The 26,300-nt window shown below is 39.2% G+C and overlaps 1 protein-coding gene across 1 annotated transcript in view; it reads left to right on the plus strand.

The window, feature by feature from the left end:
* Nucleotides 1-15,949, plus strand: part of LOC139694713 (uncharacterized) — a 95,756-nt gene extending 79,807 nt beyond the window's left edge. Inside the window, exons 3-6 of the mRNA XM_071593212.1 lie at nucleotides 117-2,037; nucleotides 5,477-6,186; nucleotides 13,376-13,508; nucleotides 15,537-15,949. Coding sequence (XP_071449313.1) covers nucleotides 117-2,037; nucleotides 5,477-6,186; nucleotides 13,376-13,508; nucleotides 15,537-15,585 — 2,813 coding nt within the window. The 3' untranslated portion in view covers nucleotides 15,586-15,949. The remainder of the gene's footprint in view (nucleotides 1-116; nucleotides 2,038-5,476; nucleotides 6,187-13,375; nucleotides 13,509-15,536) is intronic.
* Nucleotides 15,950-26,300: the final 10,351 nt, after the last annotated feature.

The raw sequence follows: 26,300 nt of genomic DNA on the forward strand, positions 1-26,300 counted from the left end.
CATTCGATTCACAAAAAACGAAAAAGTGAAGAGGAGCAAGAATTTTTCGAATAACGGAGTATAAAGACATGTTTACAATGTAAGATATCAATAATAATTTATTTTTTTTATTTCAGGACTGTCCACGTGGGGGAAGAAAGTCGGCAGAAAATGGGAACAATTAAAAAGAAGCGACTCATCCGAACTGTTGGCCGTGTCACACGGTAGGAGGCGACACTGGTCTCCCAACAAGTCTGTGTCGGGTCGCCGACGAATTTCCAGGGTGGAGTCCTTACGGAATCTCTTCGCCCGCTCTGGAAGCGACAAACAGAGCGGAGGGACTGCAACGCCCGCCAACGCGAAGAGAGATCTCCACGGCGATAAAAAGCCCAATGTGAATCCCAAAGTGGACAAGGAGACGAACACCGAGGACCAATCAAATCACATCGTCCACGAGTGCCGAAAGGGACTCGAGGACCTCTACCGATTGAACGAATACTTAGGAAACGGGGCGATGGCTCCGGGGTGTCCCGGATCCACCCGGGGCGTCCTATCCGCGGAGGGCGAGGAACTCTTGGAACTGTTGCGAAGGTCTTCCATCAGTCTTGGAGCGGAAAGGTTCGACTCAGAGGCGAGACTAGATGAATTGGCCAGCAGCCTCGACGACCTCGTGTCCGGAAGGAGTGGAACGCTCCCACCTGAGAGATCATCTCCGTCCTCCCTCCCCGCGTCCCTCAGGCGGGCAGGACAGTTTCCCCACGCTTACATCCGCTCCAGGCTGACCGTCCTACCGGAAGAGCACGGCTCTGGGACGGCCGGGGGCGGACCAGGGCAACATGCGCAGCGGAGACGCACCGCAGGTGCCCGCGCCGAAAGACGGAACGCCAGCAGTTGCGACGACCTCCTGTCCGAGAGGCACGCCTCCTCGCCCAATGCCGTGAAGACGGGGGAGGTGACGATAAGGAGGGAGGGGGGCAACGTCCAGAGGAGAGGTCTCCGAGCGGAGAGGAGCGTGTCCGTCTCCGGATGCCCGGCGCCTATCTCCGTTGAGGACCTCTGCCTCTTTCTCAACCTCCTGCGGTCGGAGGAGAGCGGCTATGACAGCGACTCCACCCACACGGGATCTGAATCTCCCAGGAGCTCCATAGAATCGGGTGTGATCTCGTCTGCGGACACGAGGTACGTGGTTCAGAGGAGGAGGAGCGTGAAATCGGCCGCGGGCGGGGACGGAGGAGGTAAGTCCTCCAGGGAGAGGATAATCAACCGGGAGGAGGAGGAAGACGAGGAGGCCGCCGTGGAGACGATGGCAGACCTGGAGGAGGACGCGGAGGAGGAGGCGAGAGAGATGGGGCGCCTGGAAGGCAGCCAAGTCGGTATATCTCCCTCTGCCGCCTCGGAGGAAGAGAGACGGGACTTCGTTCAAAGGTCCAGCGGCAATGAGACGGACGAGGAGAAACTATCGGCGACCCTATCCCGGAGGAAGGGGACGGCGAATCAGGTGCAGCACACGGCTGCCACTCAACCCAAAGGACGCATGAATCCCCTGTCCAGGCGCCTCTCCGGCAGTCTCCAGGCACTCTCCGACTCGGACCTTCTGGAGAAAGACGTAGCGGCAGCGAAGGAGTTCTTAGTCTGCGCGAAGTGTAAGCCGGAGAGCGGGCTGAAGAGGATGAGCGGATCCCATCTTTCCTCGTCAACGGCGGCGATCAACATCGTGAAAGCCACCTCGGAGCGGAAAACCAGTGCAAAGAGGAGTACGATATCCTTCTCCCAGAGGGATGCCCTCGACAAACTTTTCGCCGAGACGAGGTCAAGGGAGGGACAGCAGCAGAGGGACGGATGGGATGTGCAAAATGGAGGCAGGCTTGGGGCTGGTAGGAAGGTCAACTCCAGTTCCAAATGCATTCAACCCGTGTTTGTGGACAGGGAGTTCAAGACATTGAGATTATTCAAGGACCAAAGTGGGGAGCTCGGACTCTATATAAAGAGGAAGAACCCACAGGCAAGGGTGTCAAGTTACGTGATCTCACATATAGAACCCAATGGACTAATGGACAGGTGAGGAATTGAAATATAAGGTGCTAATATTTGGCGTTAAAAAAAATAACAATCCTAGGGCAACCTTTAGCTCGTTATTTCATCCCGTTGAAACAGCAGCAAGGTAACATCAATCCTCAAAATATTACTACCAACTATGGCCAACGAGGCATCTAGAAATGTTAAATAAAGGGAAAACATTTATTTGAGACCAAAGGAAAATATCTATTTAATATCTTTGTTTAAATTACTAATTTTGGAACGAAAGTCGGTTTCATTCCTTCGGAATTCAATAAATGTCCTGATACTTTAGTCCCAAAGATGTCTTCCAATCTTGCCACTTAATACATCTAATTGACATTTAATGTCAGTTGAATACAAAAAATTAGTCATTCTTGAAAAGGAGGCCTCATGCTATAACTAAGTTGGCATCTGGATGAAGGTCTTTTATGCTTAGGACGCGGATGAAATTTTATTCTAACACCAGTGTCGAAAATCGTCACATCATATTGTTATAAAGTCGGTCTTAAATTTCATGAGGCTTATCTTGAATAAAATAATTTGTACATGCATGTCTGTATATATATATATATATATATATATATATATATATATATATATAATATATATATACATGCATGAAATGAAAATAAGATATATCATTGTGATATAATTAAATATAGAAGGATTCTGAACTACGTCACCACTAACATTTATGTAATTACATTTTACTTTGGTATTTATAGCTAAGATCAATGCTATTTATTTTCATCTTCTTTCAAAATGCTACAAGTGAACGTTAAAACCTTTTCATAACTTTAACATGCAATACATTTTTTAAATTTGTCATAATCGCAATTAATTTAACTTCGCATTGTGCAATAAATAAGGACTCTATAATGAAATATTCCAGAGAAAATTTGTTTCACCAATTGTTTTGTGGTTTGGTAATCATCATCATGCATGATTACTTGAATCACGGAAATAACGATAAGAAAATGACATTATCAAATATGTAACTATATTCCTTTCTTTGCCCAAGAACGAATTCATTAATTTCATTATGGTGCTAATACTCTCGATTTTAAAAACAACAAAATGTTCATTATTTCTCCACAGGATTAGATATGACTGAGCCAATACAATGGTGGACAACAGTTATTTTTACGGAATTCAATATGACAAAGTACTTATTGGAAGAAAATTCATTTGAGAGCATATTAGAGTGAACCCTTATGCAAAAAACTAAGTTACCATAATGGTTAAGGGCCAGGTGTGCGACCTTATTGTTTCGCAATACCTTGACAGTAACATCGCTTAATTTTACATGATTGCAGCTTTCAAGAGAGGCTAAGTGCTTTAAAGTAATAAATACTATTCATTGAATCACCTTTACGGCTCATTTAGTTTGCAGAATTCAACTGCGGCTCCAAAAGGAGTTGATTTTAATGGCCACATTACTGCACCGCTTTTCCTTTCGTTTTGTTCTGAATATATTGAGGTCATTACTTGCCACACCTGTTGCTCTTTGAAAATCTTCTCCACTGTTCAAAGGAAAATGAGTATTTTCCCTCATGTATAATTACACCTTTTGCAATGTTTATAACTGAAGCATTATCTGTGCAATATGATCAACTACATAACAGATGTATCAAAATAACACAATGACAAGTTTAAAACAAAGACAAAATATTCTCAAGTCCAACAACAACATGATTAAAATACAGGTTTTATATTTTATATATATATATATATATATATATCCCGGTCTAGGAAATATTTTTACATTCGTGATCTGCTTGATTCCGCCTTCCCCACCTCTCCTGTGTTCGTCCTTTATGTGTGTTCCTATCCCTTTTCCTTGTATCTGTTTCTATATAAATGAGTATTTTTCGCCGTTTGGCGGGATTTTGTGTTTGAGTGTGTTTGTGTATATACACACACACACACACACACACACACACACACACATATATATATATATATATATATATATATATATATATATATATGAGAGACGAAAATGAAGCAGTTCCTATAATTTACAGAAAATCTCGAGGATAATTTAAATGCAACCGATAAATCTACCGATTGTCCTATTAACATTTTTCCGGGGCAGGTAGCGTGTTACTGAGTCGAGTAATGGGGTTCCCGGTAGTCGGAGAAAGCGAGCTGCAGCGCAGAATATGAGATGAGTCCGCAAAACACTTTCTCCCTCCGTATAATCACCCTCTGCTTATGGCATTCTTCTTGTATAACGCGAGCGTATGCAATCCTTTTAATCCCTTGAGCGTAAGAGCACTCCCATTTCCATCCTCGGACGTTGCATTCCACCGTCGCTGTGAAAAAGGTCGCCATCGCCCCAACAGTGAGTGCGAACTTATACATGAAGTCTATACGTATCAATTACGCATATTTTTTCCGCACTGCTTGCGTCGAACGCCAGATACCATTTCCCACTCCTGATTCGCTCTCTTTCTACCATTTTCTCTTGCCGGGGGCACTTCGAGAAACTATTTCCAGCTACATTCGAAATTTCGTACACTGATATTCAGTTCCTCCCAGGTCTTTAATGATTCTCATTTCCTTTTCCAGATATGAGATATTTGAGCTTTTGGCGTAATCCAATTTCTGGTTAATTAAATTCTTTTGATTAGTTCCTCAGTTGGCAGACTGGTTGAAGGATTGCCTATGAAATTGCAAATGCATTGATTATAGTGGGACGAATCGACATGTGGCTTAGTTTTGAAAGATTACAGGCGGCTTTAATCAATGCAATCTGGTACACTCATTTACCCATTCTGCATCTGTATAGTTTGCAGTAGAGGATATTTAGCACAGCTGCTCCTAATAATGTTGGTCAGAAATTTATCATTTATCCTTCCTATTCTCCTTAGCCTTACTTAATACAACTATTTTTGTACTTTTCTATGCTCTCTTTGGTTTCGTTTATTTCTTGGGTCCAATTAATTCTCAAATTCTCTATCTCCAACTCCAAATCTCCAAGGGTTAGAATAAAACATATGGTACGAAAATAAGCCTGCTTAATATGTTCTTCCTTCAGTCTCATTACCTATCAGTGAATTCGTAAGTATTTGGCTATAACAAATGTTTATTGATGGTCCCTAAAATTTTGCATTTGAATAAATTTTTCCAAGAATTTTATTTAAATTTGAGCATAAATGCATGGGGAATTCTGGCTCTTCATTATTATCATGACCACCACCACCTTCCCAAGTTGTCCCGATCGCCCTCCGAAAATTTCACTGACAAACATTGAATGAACCAGCGCGAAACTCATTTCCACAGGTAACAAAGCATAATATATTCTTACATATTTCTCCTCGAACGGGAGGCGCATATATTATTTACCAACTAAGTATGCTTTGCATCACATTAATTACCCTCTTCGTCTTTCCACCATCCCCTCCCCATTTTCCCTCCACCCCCTCCATAACAGGGATGGTCGCTTCCGAGTCGGAGACGAGATCGTGAATGTGAACGGGAAGCGACTCCGCGGACTGACTCCGAGCGAGGCGCGCACGGTTCTGCGCAACACTCCGAGGGACGTGGAGGTGGTCGTGGCGAGGGATTGGTCCGACGTCGTCTCCCTCGCCGGAGGTGATGACCTCTCGTCCTCCGACCGAGGAGGGAGTGGCGGGGGAGGAGGAGGAGGCGGCAGCGGAGACGGCGGAGGACCCCAGGATGCCGCCGCCACCGCTTCGGCCACCGTTTTGAGGGTTGCGGAGCCGGCCGAGGGGGTTGGCGGGAGCCGAGAGGGTGGCGGCGGCGCGGGGGACGGCCGGGAGGAGGAGCGGGTGGGACCGGGTGACGACGAAGTCGACATCGGCTGCTCGCCCTCCCCGCGGGAGACCCGGGTTCAGACCCCGGACAGGTCGACTCTGACCGGGATGAGAAAGTTCTCGGCTCAGTTCGAGCAGGCTGGGAGGAGGAGTGCGGCTCTGGCGCCCGCCAGCCAGTCCACCGCCAGGAGGCCCAAGTCCCTCTCCATGTCCGTGTTCTCGGTGACTTTCGAGAAGGGAGCCGGCAAGAAGTCGCTCGGATTCAGCGTGGTCGGGGGACGAGACTCGCCCAAGGGGAGCATTGGGATCTTCGTGAAGACGGTGTTCCTCACTGGGCAAGCGGCAGAGGAAGGGAGCCTCAGAGAAGGCACGTGACACTTTAAGAATTAGAAATCCCGATAATCCTTTCAATCCAAATTAAATCACTCGGGCTAATGACAATCGATTGGCTCCGATTTGTAATGGCACATGGTCCGTAAGATTGATGAAAACATTACAGAAAAATACAGATATCTTCTGAGCTTGATAGTTAAAAGATGAACACAAGTCTACGTCAATATCCTTAATAGGGCAGAAACAATCTTTGAACTTTACTTTTAGATTTTCACTTACTTTCTGGCAAAATTCTGCAAATGGAAGGCAGAGTTTCAGTTTTAAGTCTGTTGCGTCACCATTTTTCTTCAGCACGTGGCAAACCTTATTCTGAAAGCATAAATTTTATAAAAAATTGTTCTATCATCTAAATAACTGCTGTCTACCTAATTTCCTCAACATAATGCCCCAGAGATAAGTGAAAATTGTTCTAACGCCCAAAAACTTGCCAACCTGTCACTCAGAAATTTGGTTAGACCCCTTAAAAAACCATTTGTGTATACTATATTGATAGGAAAACCGATAAGCGGCTTTACCGTAAACATGTTTGCATTTAACCAATTTGGTAATATTGAGCAACAATAAGAGTCCAGTTGGAACGTTACTTTAGGAATTTATTAGTCCCATACAAAAATAACATTTATATAGAATATAATTTTATCTCGTGTCTAATTTAATTTAGGATACGTTTTGCTTTCGCTTTTACTTTTCTTACTTAAAGTTTGGTGAGTGTGATTCCCCAAGTGGAGGGAAGGTCAAAGATGGGATTCGAGGTTAGCGAATGCGTCACGTGCATCTAGCGACATAGTCGTAATTTAGCGTATTGAAGTTAAACATTTATATTCCGGCTAACTTAGAATTTAAATTCTACTTGGCTTGCGGGCCTTCAGATCAAAGAATAAATGCGGCATTGTATTTATTTATATTTAGAGCCTAATACCCTCACTTTCTGTTCACAGCAAGGACGGTTCTAAAAATATACGTAATTCGGGGGTTGAATACGAACAACTATTTACACATTGAACGTAATATTATAAATAAATAATTATCATTTCTTATTGTTTTCACGTTTCACCATAAAAACAATTGTAGTAGGAATACTTCTCTAAGTTTACTTATAGGAGGATCCAATTCAAAGTATGATTTGGAATTTTTCACAGAGGGGAGAAGGTAGTGAAATTGCCAACAGGATAAAATGCTAACTGAGTATTGGTTTATGTTTCTTTATTTTAGCCTTTACACGTCCTTAAACGAAAGCCAACTTTAATCTTATAATTACTTTATCGCTACAGTAATTGGAGTTACCATTTCTAATAAATAAGGATGATGTAGGACTACGTAGTTACCAGTCTATTACCTGGAGGCGCGCTTGAAGCAAGATGACGAACCGCTGAGTATCACTGACTAAGGTTATCTTTTGATACGGTATGAGAATTTAAACGTGATCTTTGACGCATACCGCACATACTCTCGATTTAAGAAAACTTACCTTTCTTTGCTTATTCAACTTCAGCCAGTAACGCAACTATAGTTACGAGTTTAAATAATTTATCATTTCCAGTTTTCTTCAATGCCCCATACTAATATAATCCTCATATGTTGATGAGTGAAAGTTCGAATAATAGACCACTGGAAGAATAACATGGAACTGGTATGAATGTTCATTTCAGCGCCTTTGATACGAAGTTGCCAGCGCTTTAAGAGTCTCAGCTGATATAAGATTATGAGGTATCTCCAAACTTCATATTTAAACCGATGGAATAATTTCTCTACTTCAGTAAAATATGCACAAGAAAATGTTGTAGAGAGCAGATGGCATTCATGAACCACATTCTCCCTACATCACGACTTCTTTTACACTCACTTTACGTTTAGCAATCCTCTTCTACTTTCTCTTTTTAAACCCCACGTAATGGGTACGTAACGCACTAGTTTAATTTCCGTATCGTCTTTCTTTACTCTAGAGCAATATTTTTCCTGAAATTATCCCTGGACTGATGTATTAAAATTTTACAATCTCGATCACTAATATGGATCAACATTATATTTGAGTCAAAGCAAAATCAAGTTTTAAAAAATGACTCTGGGTTGTTCTCATGGTCTCACTAAATGCGTGAGCATTTGGTGCAACATGTATGGTGAAGGTGGTGAAGCCGCATGAAAAACAAAACGGAGGAGCAGAAAGGAAACGAAAGTAAACTTTGGGGATTGTACAAGTATCACGCTTCGCTCTGGCATCTCACCCTCACTTCCTCCACCCTTTCCTCTTTTTGCGAGCAGGTTGCCTCGACGACCACCCACCTACATCGACACCTGCCCCACCTCCCGGTCATCGGCGAAGGGTCCTTTCCCGGATGCACCCTCCCCTTCCCCTCCCCCTGGGCGACTCCGACGACGGACCATTCCGAAAATACTGCTCCCAATCCAGCTTGTTTCCTTAGAAGAAGTCCGTTTCGGTATTTAGTGTTTATAAACCATAAAATATCAATTCCTCTGCTAAATGGGCTCCGTTACTGGTACGCAACTGGAAGGTAACACTAGACTAGCTATAGTTAGCTAGCTAGGCTATGTAGCTAGGAAAACTCGGGGCTAGGCCCTAGAGCGATAACTCTAGGCACATATCTTAATATATCCTTACTCCTTATAAGGCTGACGAACTTTACTTTTTATTCACAATATCCTTTGCACGCGTAAAATGACTAATTGGTGTTATATATGTAAAGGGAATCACTCCATAAAAATCTACTTTTTGTCACACTTTAAGCGTGCATCTTTCCTGTAAACCACAGAAGATTTTTATTTAGTTTGTCGCTTGATTTCATAGTCTAAAAGAATTAATCACAACTGATTTGAGGCAATCAGTTGCAAAACCCAATCTGCCTTCCAAAAATTTATCACTTTGTGGATGGAGTCCATCGGTAACTGTTCGTGAATTTTTTTCATGTAGAGTGGCGGTCACTTTCCTTGAGCCCCTCGTGGTCCCCCAGACGCTGTGGTATCCAGGAAATCAAAGTCCCGAGGTCTCACTCAAATTTGGGCTCAGATTCTTCCAATCTGTACGCGGGCGCTCCACCCGCTAGATTACCACGGCTACGCATTTGATTCTATCATCATAACGGACATTTTTTTCTACTATTAGCCAGTGAGGCGATGCAAATAATAAGTTTATCTAATGGACCACTTTTTTAAAAGCAGATTGTACACAGGTGTATTTTACATAGCATGTCCCGTAGTACCTTAATGACTCTTGTTTTCTCTTAACTTTAATTTTTATAAGAGTTCTCCCCGGAAAAAATGAATGCTGAACACTTCCCACACATAGTCATGGATCTTATTTAGTCATGTTGACGACCCGTATCATTTATGAGGACGTAATTAATTCTCCCATGAATATTAAACCAAGCGGCGGATGAATTATTATGTAATCGTTTCTGTTACCCAGCGCCACCGTGCGCGTACGTTTTTTATTGAAACTGCGTGGGGAGAATTGCTTAGTTTTAAATGTGGAACCTTCCCGCCGACTCAAACTAGTTTATGATAAAGTAATACCACCTTCTCATATAATTAACGATTTGAGGCCATTGGTGTACTTCAGAGAGTGCGCCAAGGAATTAATGAGTATATTTTACCTTGACACGATGAGCGTTGGCAGGGACGGGAGTTAATAAATTCACGAACCTTCTCCTTCCCTAACATGCGAAAACTACGTACTGTATTCTGACGAGAGAAGTTTCTCTTTCCAATTTTGGAAAGGTACAGAACTCCGGATTAGGTATCTTCTTCTAAAAAACAAATAGGCGCTTCTGATTTCTTCCACTTTCTCCTTCAAAATACATTAATGATTTAGAACGTTTATTTCACCCTTTTCAAATAAACCTTTGACCGAATATTTTTAAGGATGTCATAGAAAAAAACGCATTAATCACTTTCTAGGATTAGTCATAGTCTAAAATCAATAGATATCCCAGATTCAAACTTAATTTTACTGATTTCGTTTAGGTATTCTTCACACTTGAACGAAACTTCAATGAAACTTATTTAAACAATTTTTTAATTGATGATCACATTTAAATTAGGATTCCATAGATCAATCATAAAAGTAGTTAATCTAATTCAATGGTTAACACTTTTATTCGCTAAGTACACCCATTGTTGAGGATATAATATCATAAATTTGAAGGCTATGTGCATTATTTCATTCACGGGAGAGAGAGATATTGAGTTCACGACCCACATGAAATAGAAAAAATTGAAAGAAAGTTGATCAGCTGTTCAAAATTCATGAAAGAAACTCGAGCATTGTAACAGGATGATTGACTCTCATAATACTCAATAATATGACAGCTCACCCAAGCTTTTGGGAGCATAAAATTAATTCTCTCTCGAGGAAAAGGCGAAAAAAAAGAAAGTTTAGGCTGCGTCGGGTAGCTATGCTGCACTTGACACAGTATTAGGCCTCTACCACATAATATTTTGTAGCTGCAAAATTCCGGAAGAATTTGATTGTGGCAAAATGTTAATAGTTTCCTTCAAGTGAGGAGTGGAGACAAAAAAATGTACAGAACAAAATAATTGTAAGTATTAAAAATTGGTATTTTCTGCTTGCAGTAAGATCTTGAGCTGTTGTATCGCACAACTACAATTGTAATAAACAAAACACGAACTTCCTTGGGCATAATGAAAAATACGACCCTCGAACATACACAAGAGCCTCGTATGAAATTAATGTAAACTAGCATAATGTGATTTGTTGTCTCAGGCGTAACTTTATGGAATTTGCATAACATATTGAAATGTAATGAAACAATTGACTTTGTAATTCCACACACTTTATTTTAAAAACACGAAACCTGGGTAGTGTTTTTAAAATAAAGTGTGTGGAATTACATAGTCAATTATTTCATTACATTTCAATAACATAATGTGACTTACGCAGGAATTTGAGGCTATTTGATCAGATGACTATGCACATTGCAAAATAGGAATGAAAACATTGAAATCCGCATTCTTAAGGGGCTAATTCTAAGAGGTCTACGCAGTTCCAAACCACATAATGTTTTATTTGGCAGCACTACAAACGGTCTAGAATAATATAAATTAGAGCCATAAACGGGTAAATTAAAACCATTTTATATGATTGAGTAATCCTAAACGACGAAATCCACCATTATTCCATATCTTTAGCCAAATTCTGACAGCTGTTCATGTCTTTGTGTTCATATCTTGAATTCTTTTTGGGAATATTTGAGTATTTTTAAAGTTGATGAGACTGAGACCTCCAAATGAATCGTATAGCCAGAGCTGCCATTTGACGATACGACATAACAAGTTAATTAAAACTTTAAAAAGTTTTCATCACTTTACTGGCTATACAACAGGACAGAGTAATAACTTATAATCAATCAGATAACCTAACTTTTATGTTTAGCACGGTTACAATGTGTCGTTCAACAGAAAAATGCTTCAATATTAGCCAAATTATTTTGACAATAGTTCCAATTATTATGAAATATAATGTTGGCATACTAATCACTAAAAATTTGTTTTGAAAGACATTTTTCCAACCCCCGCACCGCTTTGAGTTCAGCTCATAATTATCACAGGACAATTCGTCCAAATAAATTAATTCCATAAGCTGCTACTGCTTATCAATGACGCTTATTTTGTCCTCCTTCAATTTATTTCGTTAAATTGTTGGCTTTATAGCTTACAAATGGACACGAACCGATTAGGAATATCTCCGGTTTAATTTTGCAACTCGACCATTATTCAGGAGTGGGAAATCCATTTTGCCCCAAAGTGCCGCTTTGAATTACCAGCCATCTGAAACGATTATAAAAATAATTGAGAGGGTTTTAAAATTATATGTTTCATTTTAATTTTTATCTGCATGGTAATATTAATTGGATGGATTAAAATTCATCGCTATAACAAATGGACAAAAGTAGAACACATGCATGATGACAGCTAACTTGGCGACAGTTAAAGAGGATGAACAGCAGGTTCCACCATGCCACGAAATGCTCAGTCCAGATTTTTCACTTTAAAACTGCTGGCTATAATGTTGATGGAAACCTATTATTATTATAAATAGTGTGAAAATCATCTATAAAATCTGTCATAAATGTAATTTTTTCATTCATGCTAATGATTACTGACCATAAATAACCTTACCGAACATTATAAATGTATAATTAGAAAACACCTTTCCAATGACATAATGAAGACAGATAACGATGCTATTTCATATCATCGTCAATGATCATGGCCGTTTCGGAGGTGGACTTTTATGGACTTCCGTGCTGTGCCAACTAGCTATGGAGCAGCAGTCCCTTATGTTAACCCATTCTTTTTCTAGCTCATACTATTCAACCATTCTGATCTTGGTCTCCTTCTTCCTCTCATTCTTCATTCTTCTTCATTCTCATGCTTCATCATTTCTTCTAGTGATACTACGGTCTAGAATCTTTCCTGATTATCCTCTCAGAAAATACACTTGATATTCTCGCTTTCTTCTTTTAACCTCCTTAAATAGTCTATCATTCGTGTATCCAAACTTCATCATAATTCAGTTTTTCACGGATATGTCCTATAGCTGTGAATATTTACTCCGCCCAAATCAAAGAAATAATACAATCAAAAGTATTTTTGTTGCCATTCAGGGCTTGGCTGGCATTAATATAATTTTTTTTCGATCTTCCAGCATTCACGTTTGCTTCTCCTTGTGAACTAGAGGGAGTGATGCAAGCACTATTTTCACCAAAATTTGTCATATTATCTAGTTACTTTATATGTTCATAAGTTCTCCTTATTTTTAAGCACACAGAGGTTAAGTGAAGGTATATTGTCGCCGAATATTTGTTCAAATAAACTAATTATCGAGTAATATTTCCTCATAAGCTAACACATGACACAATACCCTTATTACTCAGCAAATTTGTCCTCCAGTATGATACCACTCCATCTAATAGCGTCAAAATTACCTCATTCTACATCTTGCGTCATCCCAGTAAATGCAGACCCTCCAAACAGAGTACGAAATACAAACGCTTATCCTTGTTCCGGAGGATGATTAAGTGAAAGATTTAAACATTATGGCTTAAGATTCAGCCTCTCCAATGTAATTAATTTTCCTATGTTGAAACAAAGAGGATGCATAAATAATGTTCTCATTCACTCAACAGGGGACGAGATATTAACGGTGAACGGGTGTCCGTTGAAAGGAATGACCCACGCTGAAGCCATCAACCTTTTCAAGAACATCAAGAGCGGTCAAGTGGAGATTCACGTGGGCCGCCGAGATAGCATGCACCGAGGGTAAGTGCGAAAAGAAATCAGACGATTCAGTCTCTAAAGAAAAACCAATACGGAAAACCTTGAAGTTAATGCATAATTATGCTAAATTGGAGTTACCACTGTACCTGGTGGTATCAAAACCTCAGTTAATTTTCATTGAAACCAATTACATAGCATGTATACACTTAGGAATTAATATTTCCTCAACAAAAACAAAAATTATTAGTTCAAAGAGGCTTTTATTTAAATTCTTAATTTATATTATAGCGTTCCTTGTACCATTATCCACTGGAAAACAATGAGTTTAAAGCAGTCGAGCACTCAATCAGAGAATCCAAGCAGAACCAACGGTGCATTGTTGAATGATTTGGCCAATGCAATTAATATATGCTAGAATTTTATATTCAAACTCAATTAATGAAATATTTAAAGATTACAATACCAGCGCAAATATTTGCCTGGTGAATCAAACTTATGATATCTATTAATAGTTAATTAATGATTTTTCATTAACGGAAATTTCATGAAATTAAAAATTTTTCACTAACGGAAGTGAAGACGAATTCTGGTTATTCGGCTTTTATAGTTGACATCACGCCGTACTGGAACCAATTTGTCTACAACCACAATGTGCAACGGTATAGGATCCATAGCGTAAAAAGTACTGAAATCAATCACTTTCATGATACATGTAGATTATATCTTAAAATGGCTGACTCCAACGAGGACTTCCTTTAATCCTCCAATAGCTCACGTGAGATAAACGAAAGACATACACTCAATATGAACAGATAAGTTATAGCAGAAGGTATAGCGGAGGGTTCTCGTGGAAGTTATATTTCACATACGTGTCACACGCACGAGAGCGAATAGAATTCTCCCGTGATTTAAGCTTTAGAATATTTTGATTTGTGGGATTAAATACATTCAATATAACAGAATGAATAATGGGGATGCTAGGCAATTTATTTAAATGTTCTGTCTACATTTTTCAGGCAAAGACTACAATGCAAGGCATATGTATCCCCCGTTTCCTATTTGTATACGTTGGGAGCTAAGATAAACATATATATAGGGATTGCATTTCCCCAAGAATAAATATCCTTCTCTCAGCTCCTACTGTTGCGCACCTACTGAATGCCCTCCACATAGAATGTCACACATTAATGACCTAAGGAAAGATGGAGCGTCATTTCAAAAATTAACCGGATGACATTTTTAATCATTTAGCAATCCAAAACTTGCTCTTCATTTTCGTAAATATCACTGTACCGCTTCGTGCAATATAATGTGAAATTTTTCATTGTGACAAGATGGAATGGAAAAATTGGTCTGATGCAAAAATATTACATCTTCCCTACCTCTGAATATTTTAGACCGTCTCAACAAGTATTTTCATCGACAGAGGAAGCAATGAGGAACATAAATATGCAACATAAAACCTGAAGACATTATAGCTCGAAATGATGGTTTAAGAATTTCATATCTTCAATAATAACGTCTTGAAATTTCCTCTGTTGACGCGGGTGAATTTCAGTAAAGATTATTTTGGCTAACAATATTCCTGAAAGTTTGAAGATTATCAGCTTTTGAATATTTCTATTGAGTTAAAATTAAAGCAGATTTTTAATGGTAATATTTATGCTATGGAGCACTGCCTGAGTTTGAGGAATCTCATAACAATGTCAATAAAAAATCATAAATTTGTCACCATTAAACCGTTGTTGACTAAGGACCAATAATTCATTGAAAGTTAAGAAGTTGCTCCGTAAGTCATGGGTAATATGAAAATTAAATAAATAATTTTTAAGTCATTTATAAGATGTAGAGTTCCTTAATTTATTTATTACAACTCGTTATTACATTTATCTAGAGTGGAATACAGAAAAATTACGAGTATTTAATCTTCCTAAACTCTCAGTCGCTAGGGAAGGTGTTGTATCCCTAGCATTGAGGAATATTTTTCTCTATTATGAAAATAAATCAGAGAAATACCAAATTATGCTGATACGCATACTTCATAAGAGTAACTTTTGTTTTCCATTGCAGTGCGAGCAAGTCTAAGTCCTGCGACGACCTCGACAAACTGGATGGATGATTTCAAAGGAATCTCTGGTTTCTCAGGAATGCATAAGCCGTCGTATTGGCAGCTTTTGTTTGGACGAGTCCCACGAAAACTACCACGGCCACGCAGAGTGGTATCTCCCTCCGACACAAGCACTCGAGCGGAGACAATTCGGACGATATGCTTGCGGTTTCGCGAGCGAGGCGCGTGCATCAAGATTGCTTTTTATGGGGGCAGTGATGGGGTGCTTGAAAAGCCTTAAAAAGTGTCGCTTGGAAGCAATAAACACGTGGCGCAGATGGTCTGCTTCTAATTGCAGCTGAAGACCATCAGGACATTGCAGATTTTTTAAATGAGAGAGGATGTTTATTTAAATCCTGTAAAAAATTTTATTACCTAAGACAGTTTATATTAAATTGATTTATTTATACGTGCCATTTGATCATTTGTCCAGTATGCTCTCATCACATGTTCATTCGCCACAGGTAAGAGTCTTTGAAATGTGTGTGGAGTTACATGTATAAGTTTCAGGTGCATTCAACTTTACAAAGGGGTCAATAAACCTTAATTAAATAAGAGCCGAAGGAATAAATGCGTAAATATTGCGACAGATTACGAAAATTGATTGTTCCTGATTTCAGTCGTGGTCAAGTTTTCGTATTAGTCCTCTTAAGCATGTTGATGGTCTGTCGTTGTCAGACCTGTGGGTATAAGTAGAGCCATCCAATCTTTTAACACGTTACCTACGTACAAATCGAAAGCAGAGACGAAGTAATTAGACGACAATATGGTGGATGTAGGCATGCCAACGAACCCAGTTGCTAGTTCTTTCAATTTCTGTGCTACTTTTTTGTATATATACTTGAGGCGTTAGAACTTACACACAACCATATTTGGCTTGCGTAAGGGAAAAAGAAACTGCTTATGAAACAATTATTTCCCCAGGTAAGTCCTAGTTGTTGACGATGGATTCCAAATTTGGGCGTAATAAAATTTAAATGCACGTTATTGAGGTATTGTAAAACATAAATTAAAGAGCCTAACTAGGTAGTCGAGATTCCAAAAGTATATCTAGGTCCTAGAAGTGGATTCAGGAATTCTTCGAACGTGCTTGCACTTCTCTTACTCGTTACGTTTCTGCACTGGCATATGCAACGAAGCCTGCTTCAGCATCATTACAATTTAAATGACTCTTTATTTGTTCTATAAAAGTTTAATCAGATCAAGAGTTTAGAAATAGTCCTTCTTTGTTCAATTAGATGTCAATAAATAGCATTAAAGGCAGAATAAATAGAACAAAAACAATGAAATATTACAATTTCGAGTGACTCAAATTCTGAAATCGGAGTTAAAGGTCAGTTACTCTCGTCCGCCGATTGACTTTAGTATCCATCAACATTTAAGCTATCTTTAGCTCCATACTTGAATTTGCAACTTCCTTCGCCGTCTATTTTTTAGACGAATCCAAATCCAAATAGGTATGAATACAAAAATAGTAATGAAACAAGTCAATCGTGAAATATTATCCACAAATTGTCAATTGTTTCCACATTTTTTTTTAAATATCACTTCCGTAGCAATTTCATTTTTCTACACGCTATGTTTTAAACTTTATTTTGATAATCATTCAATGCAAAATATTTTCCATTTACCGAAACAAAACGATGATGTCGTTTTGTTTTGGTCAATGTATAAATTCAAAGCATTAAAAACAGTCAGGACTAATAAGTTGAGTACATCAAAGAAGTCCTCATTGCTCAAAAGTGATTCAAATCCTTCAAATGAGTGCCTTAAGATACCATATCGCCATATATGTTCCGCTTAGAGTGATGATATAAACTCTGGCAAAGTCATTTCGTCGGCAAAATTTTATTTAAATTCATACGACTCTAAACCCACAGTATCAGATCTTGGGTGGGCGGCGAAACCTGTTTCACAATCCAGCAACGACACCAAAGAATATCTTTCGGATCGGTCGACCATCACCGCAGCAAACGATTGATATCGTAATTAACTAACCCTACCAAAGTTACCAACTACCCATCTGGTAGAGGGATAAAAACTTTTTTTTAAATCACTACCCCATGAAATCAAATTACATGAAAAAAAATTAAAGACGCCAACGCCTGTCTCACAAGCAAACCAGAATATTATAGAACCCAGTTATCGCGTTTTCAGAGACTTCGTTATAATTTACTTGACGTTATACCTTTCCGAGGGCAGCGATTAAAAAAAATTACAACTGAGCCATAATTTCCACTTACAAATCACATTTTCCAATTACGTCTTCCTTTTGGATAACGCAACGAATATTTGGAATTATTATTGAATTACATCATTTCCCTGAAGTCAACCATATTTTAGCTATGACAGAAAATTACCTAATATTTTTTTAAACTTCTCCATGGGAATCGGCCATTCTCAAAAATAGGCCGATATCCAATAGTGAAAATATCGCATTCCCTTTCCTATCGACTTTTGTCTGGGTCAAGTACCATTCAGAATACTAGTTAGTAAAATGTCCATGTTGGCACACCCACTTAAATAGCTATTTACCTGTAATCCATAATCTTGAAGTGCTTTTATGAAAGGCTTATCACCGTTATCACCTCAAGATTACCGCATTCGTTGAAATACGTGTAGCCATGACTTTCAGAGATATCATCAGAACATAATTTAATTTATATTTATCGTAGGAACACACACTCTCTCCCTCACCCTCTAACAATTAAGACAGAAGTAAATGAAAATGTTAACTGCCTCATTGATATCGTACGTCAAACGTGTATCTGATATTTCAGAATACCACGGGTCAAATTCTACCATTGGCATTACAAAAAATCAACCTCAATCCAAGTCATTCCAGAAAAATCAAATATTTTGTTTTTGATGAGTTGAAGGTGGAGATCAGATATGAAGAGCCTTTTTTAAGAGCTGTCTGGGATCAATAACAAGATTAGCCTCCTATTAGAGATTTAAGCGGTGATGGCAATGATTTCCTGAATTATCCCTTCCATGCATACGTTTACATGTTGCACGCATCTAAGTGAAGCGAGTCTGTCCCTATAGTCTAGTTAAAGCATATGTTAATTACATTCTCTTCCAAAAGAATACAAATCTTCATGCGCCAAATATGCACACCTTTCGCAAAGAAAACAAATTTAGAGTGCATTTTAATTGGGGGATTTATGAAGTGTCATTGAATCTATCTGATCAGGCTAAAAGATATTAAATGCACCTTCGGCGGCGTAACATTTCTCTGACGAGGTTATACCGAGTCAGCGACGCTGATATGCACAAACGATGGCGGACAGCAGGAATTTCTGCCAACTCGACACGATAAGGGAGAAGATAGGAGCAATTCCTGACCACTTGCGGCAGAAAGAGTCTTGTTTCTTATCGTATAAGGTGTGTGCTACACTCTTATCGAAGAAACTCAGTAAAGAGACTTCGACGGATACATCCTCACTCGGATACGCACAAGGAGGAGAGGACGTATTCCATTGTCAGTTCTGTACGAACTCAACGCATTTGATCAAGGATCACTAGTTGACTTCACGTTCTAGAGAAAATGGAGAACGGAGAGAGAAAATTTCACCATGAAAGGTAAGTGCACCACTTGGTTCATTAAAAAAAAACTATTTCAATAATTCTAATAGACGTGCCCACCGTAATCACTCTCCGCACATTTTGTGCAAAGCAAACGGCATATTGGATCCATTACTCAAGCCGGCGATTGACAATTTTCAAGGAAAAGACATTAGTCTATGAAAAGTTGTTTTAAATGGTCATTTGATTTAATTGAAGAATTTCAAGCACCCAGTTTGATACTCTACATTTTTACTTGCTAAAAAATCGGAAAATGTGTGCGAAGGGACTGGCAAGGCTAGGAATCATTGAGGTACAGGAAGATGAAACGATGTATGTGTGAGGCAAAGGCGAAATTATTCAAGAAAAGGGCGGCACATATAAGATATTGGTGCGAGAGAGTTACTTTCCGTACCTAACTTAATGCCAGGCTTTTCCTAATAGTGTATGCCCTGAAAGGGAACGGCGGGGAGGGTATATATGTATGTAAGTACAAAAAATCGTAGAGAGTGAATAAAAAGACCCGTCCGCCTAATGTGTTTATACTGTCCATCCAAGTTTAGTGATGAACAATCATGCAAATATTTAGTATGATATTTTAACTGCCTAGCCTTAAGATTCCTCACATTTAAAAATTATACTTTCATCCATGCTCTCACATCGCACTTTGGCATTTACGCATCAAAATGTCTCAAATTGTTACCATAAAGTTATGTGAAGGAGCGCCTCTCAAAGTGAACCTGTTGAGGCATTTATAAAGCGAAATTTTTAGCAAAATAAAAAGTTTTGAGGATTCTGTTCAAATTCGAAATATTTCGACATGCAAGGTAGCCTGCAAGACTCTGATTCATTTATTTTATGTATGAAATTATATTTAATTTTAAGTTATACTCTTTCGCTTAGTAAAGATGTTAAAAAACTATTTGTGAAAACTTTGATATGGAGCATGGCTTTAAACACAGTGGTAACTTGGTCATTGAAACAAGATTATTGGCGTAGATTGGAGGATTTTTAGATATGGGAGCGACGGAGAAGGACGGAAAAGGTAAAATGGGCAGTAAGTAAAAACTAGCATAGGCAGGATATAGGATGCAGAGGATTTTGATGGACGATGGACTTTTGAAAACTGTGACTGAGGGGAGGACGTAAGACAAGCGAGGTAGGGGAAGGAAAAGGATAGGCATGTTGAAAGGAATGAAAGGGGTAGAATTTATACGGAACTTAATAAGGGTTTATTGCGGTGTGGAATGTTAGGTTACGTCTTGTAAGGCGAGGCTTTGAAATGAAGCCGTTCCAATGTTCATCCAAAACCTACCTTAAACGTTAAACCACCAAATAATAACCATAATTGCAATCATAATGAGAATTATTAGTAATGACATTAGGCTATCTGATTAACTGCAACAAGTAGCCAGGATTGTGGTTAAATTGTCCAAGCGAGTCATGATTATGACGCCATTGAAACAAAATAAGGAAAATGTCCAATGTATTTCTCCCCACTAGTTTTGACATTAGGGGATCAAACGTTTTTGGAAGAAAAATGTTGGCTAGCTTCTCAGTGAAAAACCTGCACATAAAATGTGACTTTAAGCTGGTATTCGATCCAGAAACTTCTAAAAGGTTATGCAATCATATTGAAATGGCTCAAAAATTAGTGATTTTATTTGAAAATTTCTTCACACCCCATACTAAATGCTTTTTGATTTTGGATTGCCAATCTGGCTGTCTTTATGCAAGATATAAAAAAAATACGAAGACATAGGCAGGAGATTCATTGTCATACCTGTGATGCTCATCCTAGTTTATTCTTTGAGAGTGTTTTAGAATTTGTTTAAATATATTCCTATTCAGTTAGCGTTTTATAAGATAAAATAGTTATTGAAGGAAAAGATAATGGTTTGACTTAAGCAGACATTTTATAAATATCTAGGCGTACGTAGGCTTAACTAGCCACCGGTTTTGAGATGTAACTGATTACATTAACAGAGAAAGACGAAGAGAAACGATGGGAACTTGGTAATAAATAGATACACGTTTTAGAGAAGTCTATATGTATGCTTAAATTATAAGTTGCAATGGCTTAGTGCTTGAAGGTACCGAAACTTACTGATGATGAGGTTCCAGCTGGTGAAAAAACTGAGGTAAATGGAGAAGAATAGAAGGTAAGTAGAGAGGTAGAAATAAACCCATAGGAGTGCCCTTTCGTTTGGCTTCCAAACGGCTTTGGGTGTAAATGTTGGTTGACAGTTTAGGGGAAAATGTATTTTACATATCTGGGGAATTAAGATGAGAGCTCTTTGAGTCACAAAGAAAGCAGGCAAGAGTAAAACTTTTATAAAGGTACCGTACACTCAAATTTACTTTTCGCATCCGGAAAATCATTATGACCCCATATTAAACTAGCAGATTTGGCCAATAGGATAACATAAGAGAGGTAGACACCGTCACTGATAGACTGAAGAACTCATCCTTGACTCAACGATGCAAAATCCTAGCAAATTCATAACTAACCATCCCTTCATTTTTCATTTAATAATCAAAATGTAAAGCTTCACTCGAACACATTCAATTTTGAATGATGTAAGAGGGCATTTATGCACCTCAGTTCAAGCTTGTGTATGCACAAGTATATCACAGGAATTAATGCATTAATGGCTGGTGACTTATTACCCAACCCATACATCCTTGCGGCGACATTGTGTATATGAGTGCGTAGACGTGCGTATTTCCTACAGCCGGTGGGGAGATGACCTAGTCTCCGGCTGGCACACTCTGCACCTGGTATCCGTTACGTCTGTCAAAAGGCTGAGGCGAAAGTACATGAGTGTGTACATAACTTCCTCACATACTGGGATAAAACCATCGGTAACGGACTAAATATTGAAGACTTTCCCGCATGACAGTAAAATGACCCCGTGACCTCACTTCAGTGCTCTTTCACGGGAGGGCAACAGATGTGGGACACTGATTCAACGTAACCCTCTGTATTCGAAGCTGGGGAATGCCGAGATACTCGTATGCCATCGTCATTGTTTACTCTTTGCATTGGTACTCCTTTTTCGAACTCGATTTTGATATGATGTTTTTGCCAAACAAGCTTCTCGCCTTCCTAATTGCCCGTTGATTTACCTTTTTCAAGGTGGATAGATGGCAGCACATTTTTCGCACAAAAGGATTTGATAACGACGAGAGGTTGTCGGAATAGATGGAGAGGCTTAGGGAAAAAGTTAATTATTTTCTTCACAGCCATTGTCCTTTCAGGTCTCCGTGAATACCCCTTGCTCACTCTAACTCATAATACTCGTTGGTGAGCCGTTGAAACCTTATTCCGCATGCTACGCGCTTGATATTGTGCCCTAATAAACTTCTGAAAGCATAACTTTGTGACGGGGGTATATGGCAGAAATATTATTGACTTTGCAATATTTAAAAACATAAAGAGACCAGCGAAAGCCATTACTCATAATAGTTTAACTAGCGACCACTACCCTGTGATATTAAGCATTGGGGTAAAACCTAAAATAAATCCGGCGAGACCTAAGCGACCTTGCTATGGACTAGCAAACTGGCAGCTCTTCCGGGAAGTCATCGTGGATAGTTAAAAAAAAAGAACATTAACCCAGAAACAACTGAGCTGGTAGATGAAATGGTCGAAGATCTAACAAATGCGATATCTGAAGCCATAGAAAAAGCAATTCCGGTAGCTAAGAGGCGGCTGGACGATCATCTTAAGCTGAGCGATAAGGTTAAAACCCTTATCAAAGAAAGAAATACGCTCAGAAGACTATATTACCGCCATGGCACTCGTGCCCTAAAAACAGGGTTAAAGACTATAACTACGAAATCAAAAAGCAAATAGAGGAATTAAGAACCAAAAAATTTAATCAGCAACTTAGCGACCTAAACAAAAGCAACAACTCTGTGTGGAGGCTAGCCAAGAAACTGCGGAAAACCCCACCAAGCGACCCGAATATAAAAGCAAAATCGAAGACTCTCACGACGTCCGTGGAAAAAGCCAAACATATGGCTAGCTTCTACGAAAAGGTTTTTACGATAAATGACTCGGGAACTGAAACCGGAGAAATAAAACAGCAACACGGAAGCTACATAGAGGCAAAGGAAAAACCACCGGAAATTAAAGTAATTGATGTTACCGAAGCAATATCGAAACTTCCTAACAAGAAATCTCCTGGGGAGGACAACATCCCAAATGAACTATTAAAAAGGCTCCCGGAAGCGGCAGGAGAACATCTAGTAAAAATTTTCAACGCCTCAATCTGCTTGGGATACTACCCAAAAAAATGGAAGGAGGCACTAATCAGATGCATCCCTAAAAAGGGGGGAAAAACCATAATAGAAGAGCACCTAAGACCGATATCCCTCCTCTCCAACCTCGGTAAGCTATTAGAAAGGGTAGTTGCACCACATATTAGGAGACATGCGGAAATGAACGAAGTAATTCCGAAAGAGCAGTTTGGTTTCCGCCAGGGCTACTCCACCGACCAGCAAATTCACAGAATCACAGATTTCATCAGCGACGCTTTTAACAAAAAAGAACGAACCATTGGTATCTTCCTAGACCTATCAAAGGCTTTTGATAAGGTATGGCATTGGGGACTTATACGCAAAATGGAAAAGTGGAAATTCCCGAAATGGACAGTAAAGTGGACGACTTCCTACTTAAACGGAAGAACCTTTAAAGTAAAATGGGGGGAAGAAACAAGTACTAGCACAAGTGCCAAAGCCGGCGTTCCACAAGGCTCCATACTAGGCCCCCTCCTCTTCAATATATATACAGCCGATTTCCCAAGAAACAGAAATGACTGGCGTAGCATAATTGCCCTATACGCGGACGACGCTGCAATCCTTGTTAAAGGAAAAAATATTAGCTCGATGCAAGAAAGAGCGCAAGATGCACTGGATGAAATAGTGAAATGGTATAAAAAATGGAAACTGCATATAAATACAAACAAGACAAAAGCCATACTATTCACGCCCCCTAGAACTACAAAAACTACTTGCGAATGCATCAGGATCAGACAGCAGCCGATTGAATGGAGTAACACCATAAAATACCTCGGAGTTGTCATTGACGATAAATTAAACTTTAACAGCCATATTAAGGAAATAAGACAAAAAGCGGCCATACAAACATCACAACTGGCAAAAATTCTAAGAAATAACGCCACCCCTCAGGAAATAAAATTATTAATCTACAAAACCACTATAAGACCAATCCTAACCTACGCCTCACCTGCATGGACGGGGCTAGTGAGTAGATCCCAAATGGAAAAATTAAAAACCACTGAAAGGAAAATACTAAGACTGGCCATTGGACTCCCTCCGTGGGAGAAAAACGAAAATATATACAAAATAATAGACATAGAGACACTACACAACTTTTTACTGAGGCAAACTAAGAATTACTTCGAAAAACTGAAAGGAAATTCTAACGAAGCTATGACATACACTAAAATCAACAAAATTGGTCCATACGATAAGTACAAAAGACCAAACATGGTGTTAAACCCCTAACACATAGGAAAAAAAATAATAAATAATATATTAATAATGAATATAATGACAATTAAAAAATGGAAAAGGGAAATAAAAACGACGCTGGATTGGTAGTCCAGGAAAAGACGGAAAAAATACACAGGACACAGAGCAAAAGCCCAAATAAGGCGATCTCTGAAATAAAAAAGCCGCCTAAAAAACGGCAAGACATCTTCGTCGTGTGACGGCTAATGTCTGATCAGCATAGTAATAGAAACAAACTTTTCACATCAAACGTTACATTATCCGTCCAATGTTACATTAACGTAGTCCAATAAAGCGAGTGATAGAATGCTAATGGTATAAATAAAAGCTGAACCTGTAAATTTCAGGTATACATGCCGCCAAGCAATCATAAGTAGGAAGAAGTCGAAAGAGGATACGAGCAGTTATAGGACAAAATCAAGGGTGCTCCTGGAGGAAAACATTTGATCGTATGGAAGATTGGAGCACGACGGTAGGCGAAGGAAGAGATGGTGATGAAGTGGAGGATTACGGTTTAGGTACGAGGAATGACCGCGGGGAACAAGCAATAGAGATCTGCAGGAGGCAGGTCTTAATCTCAACGAATTCTTGGATTAAGCACCACAATAGACGTACACACACATATTTATGGAAAATACCAGGGGAATCATAAAGAAATCAGTTATGCATGCCCTATATAATGGTTAGTCACAGATATTACTATCATTAATTCGGACAACTTACCGGAAACAGATACGGATTCAGATTATATTTTAGTACTAATGAAGCGTGACGTCAGATTCAAGAGGATAAAACAGGGAAGACGGTTGAAGAAATGGAAAGGTGAAGCACTCAACGTGACGAAAAGGAAGGCCGCGAGAAGGCAGTTGAAAATAATATGAGGCAGGATAGGGGGATGGGTACAGAAAACCAATCCAGAAAGAATTATCGAAAGATAAAAACGAAGCAATAGCAACAGTATATAAGAAAAGGACCCGGAAACGATGGATTACAGATTAGATGATTAGGCAGATAGACGAGAGAAGGTAATAGAAGAATTTAAACTGAGAATTAGGTAGAAGGAAGTACAAAGAGATAAAACATATGCTTGCCGGGAAACAAATATGGTGAAAGAACCGTGGAGGAAAACGTAATGCAAGGATATGGAAAGTTTACAATGAAAGAGAGAAATTCGTACGCTGTACGGGAAAATAAAAGTACAGCCAGGAAAGAAGCAGATAAACTCCATACAGGCAATCAAAAACAAGTCGGGAAAATCATTAATTGAATCTATGAATATTCAGGAGAGACAAATACATAGAGGATCTACATGTACATGGTAAATACAGTATGGTAGTAACTTATGGTACAGAAAGATAATATGACGTAAATGGTGATAGCTTAGGCCCAGACATACTTGATGGCGAGATCGTAAGGGCATGAAGGGAATTGCAGGCAAATAATACCACGGTGGTGGATAACGTTCCCGCGGAACCCCTTAGGGATTTAGAATAACTTGGGAGGAAGAGTTTTTATGAATTAATTCGTGGAACTTATGAAAAATAAATTTGGCTGGAAGATTTTGGCATATCTTATAGAGATTAGATCTATTACAAAAAATGGAAAGACGACCATATGTG

The sequence above is a fragment of the Hetaerina americana genome, unplaced genomic scaffold (assembly GCF_022747635.1).
Source record: "Hetaerina americana unplaced genomic scaffold, ioHetAmer1.1.p SCAF_53, whole genome shotgun sequence".
Taxonomy (NCBI): Eukaryota; Metazoa; Arthropoda; class Insecta; order Odonata; family Calopterygidae; genus Hetaerina; species Hetaerina americana.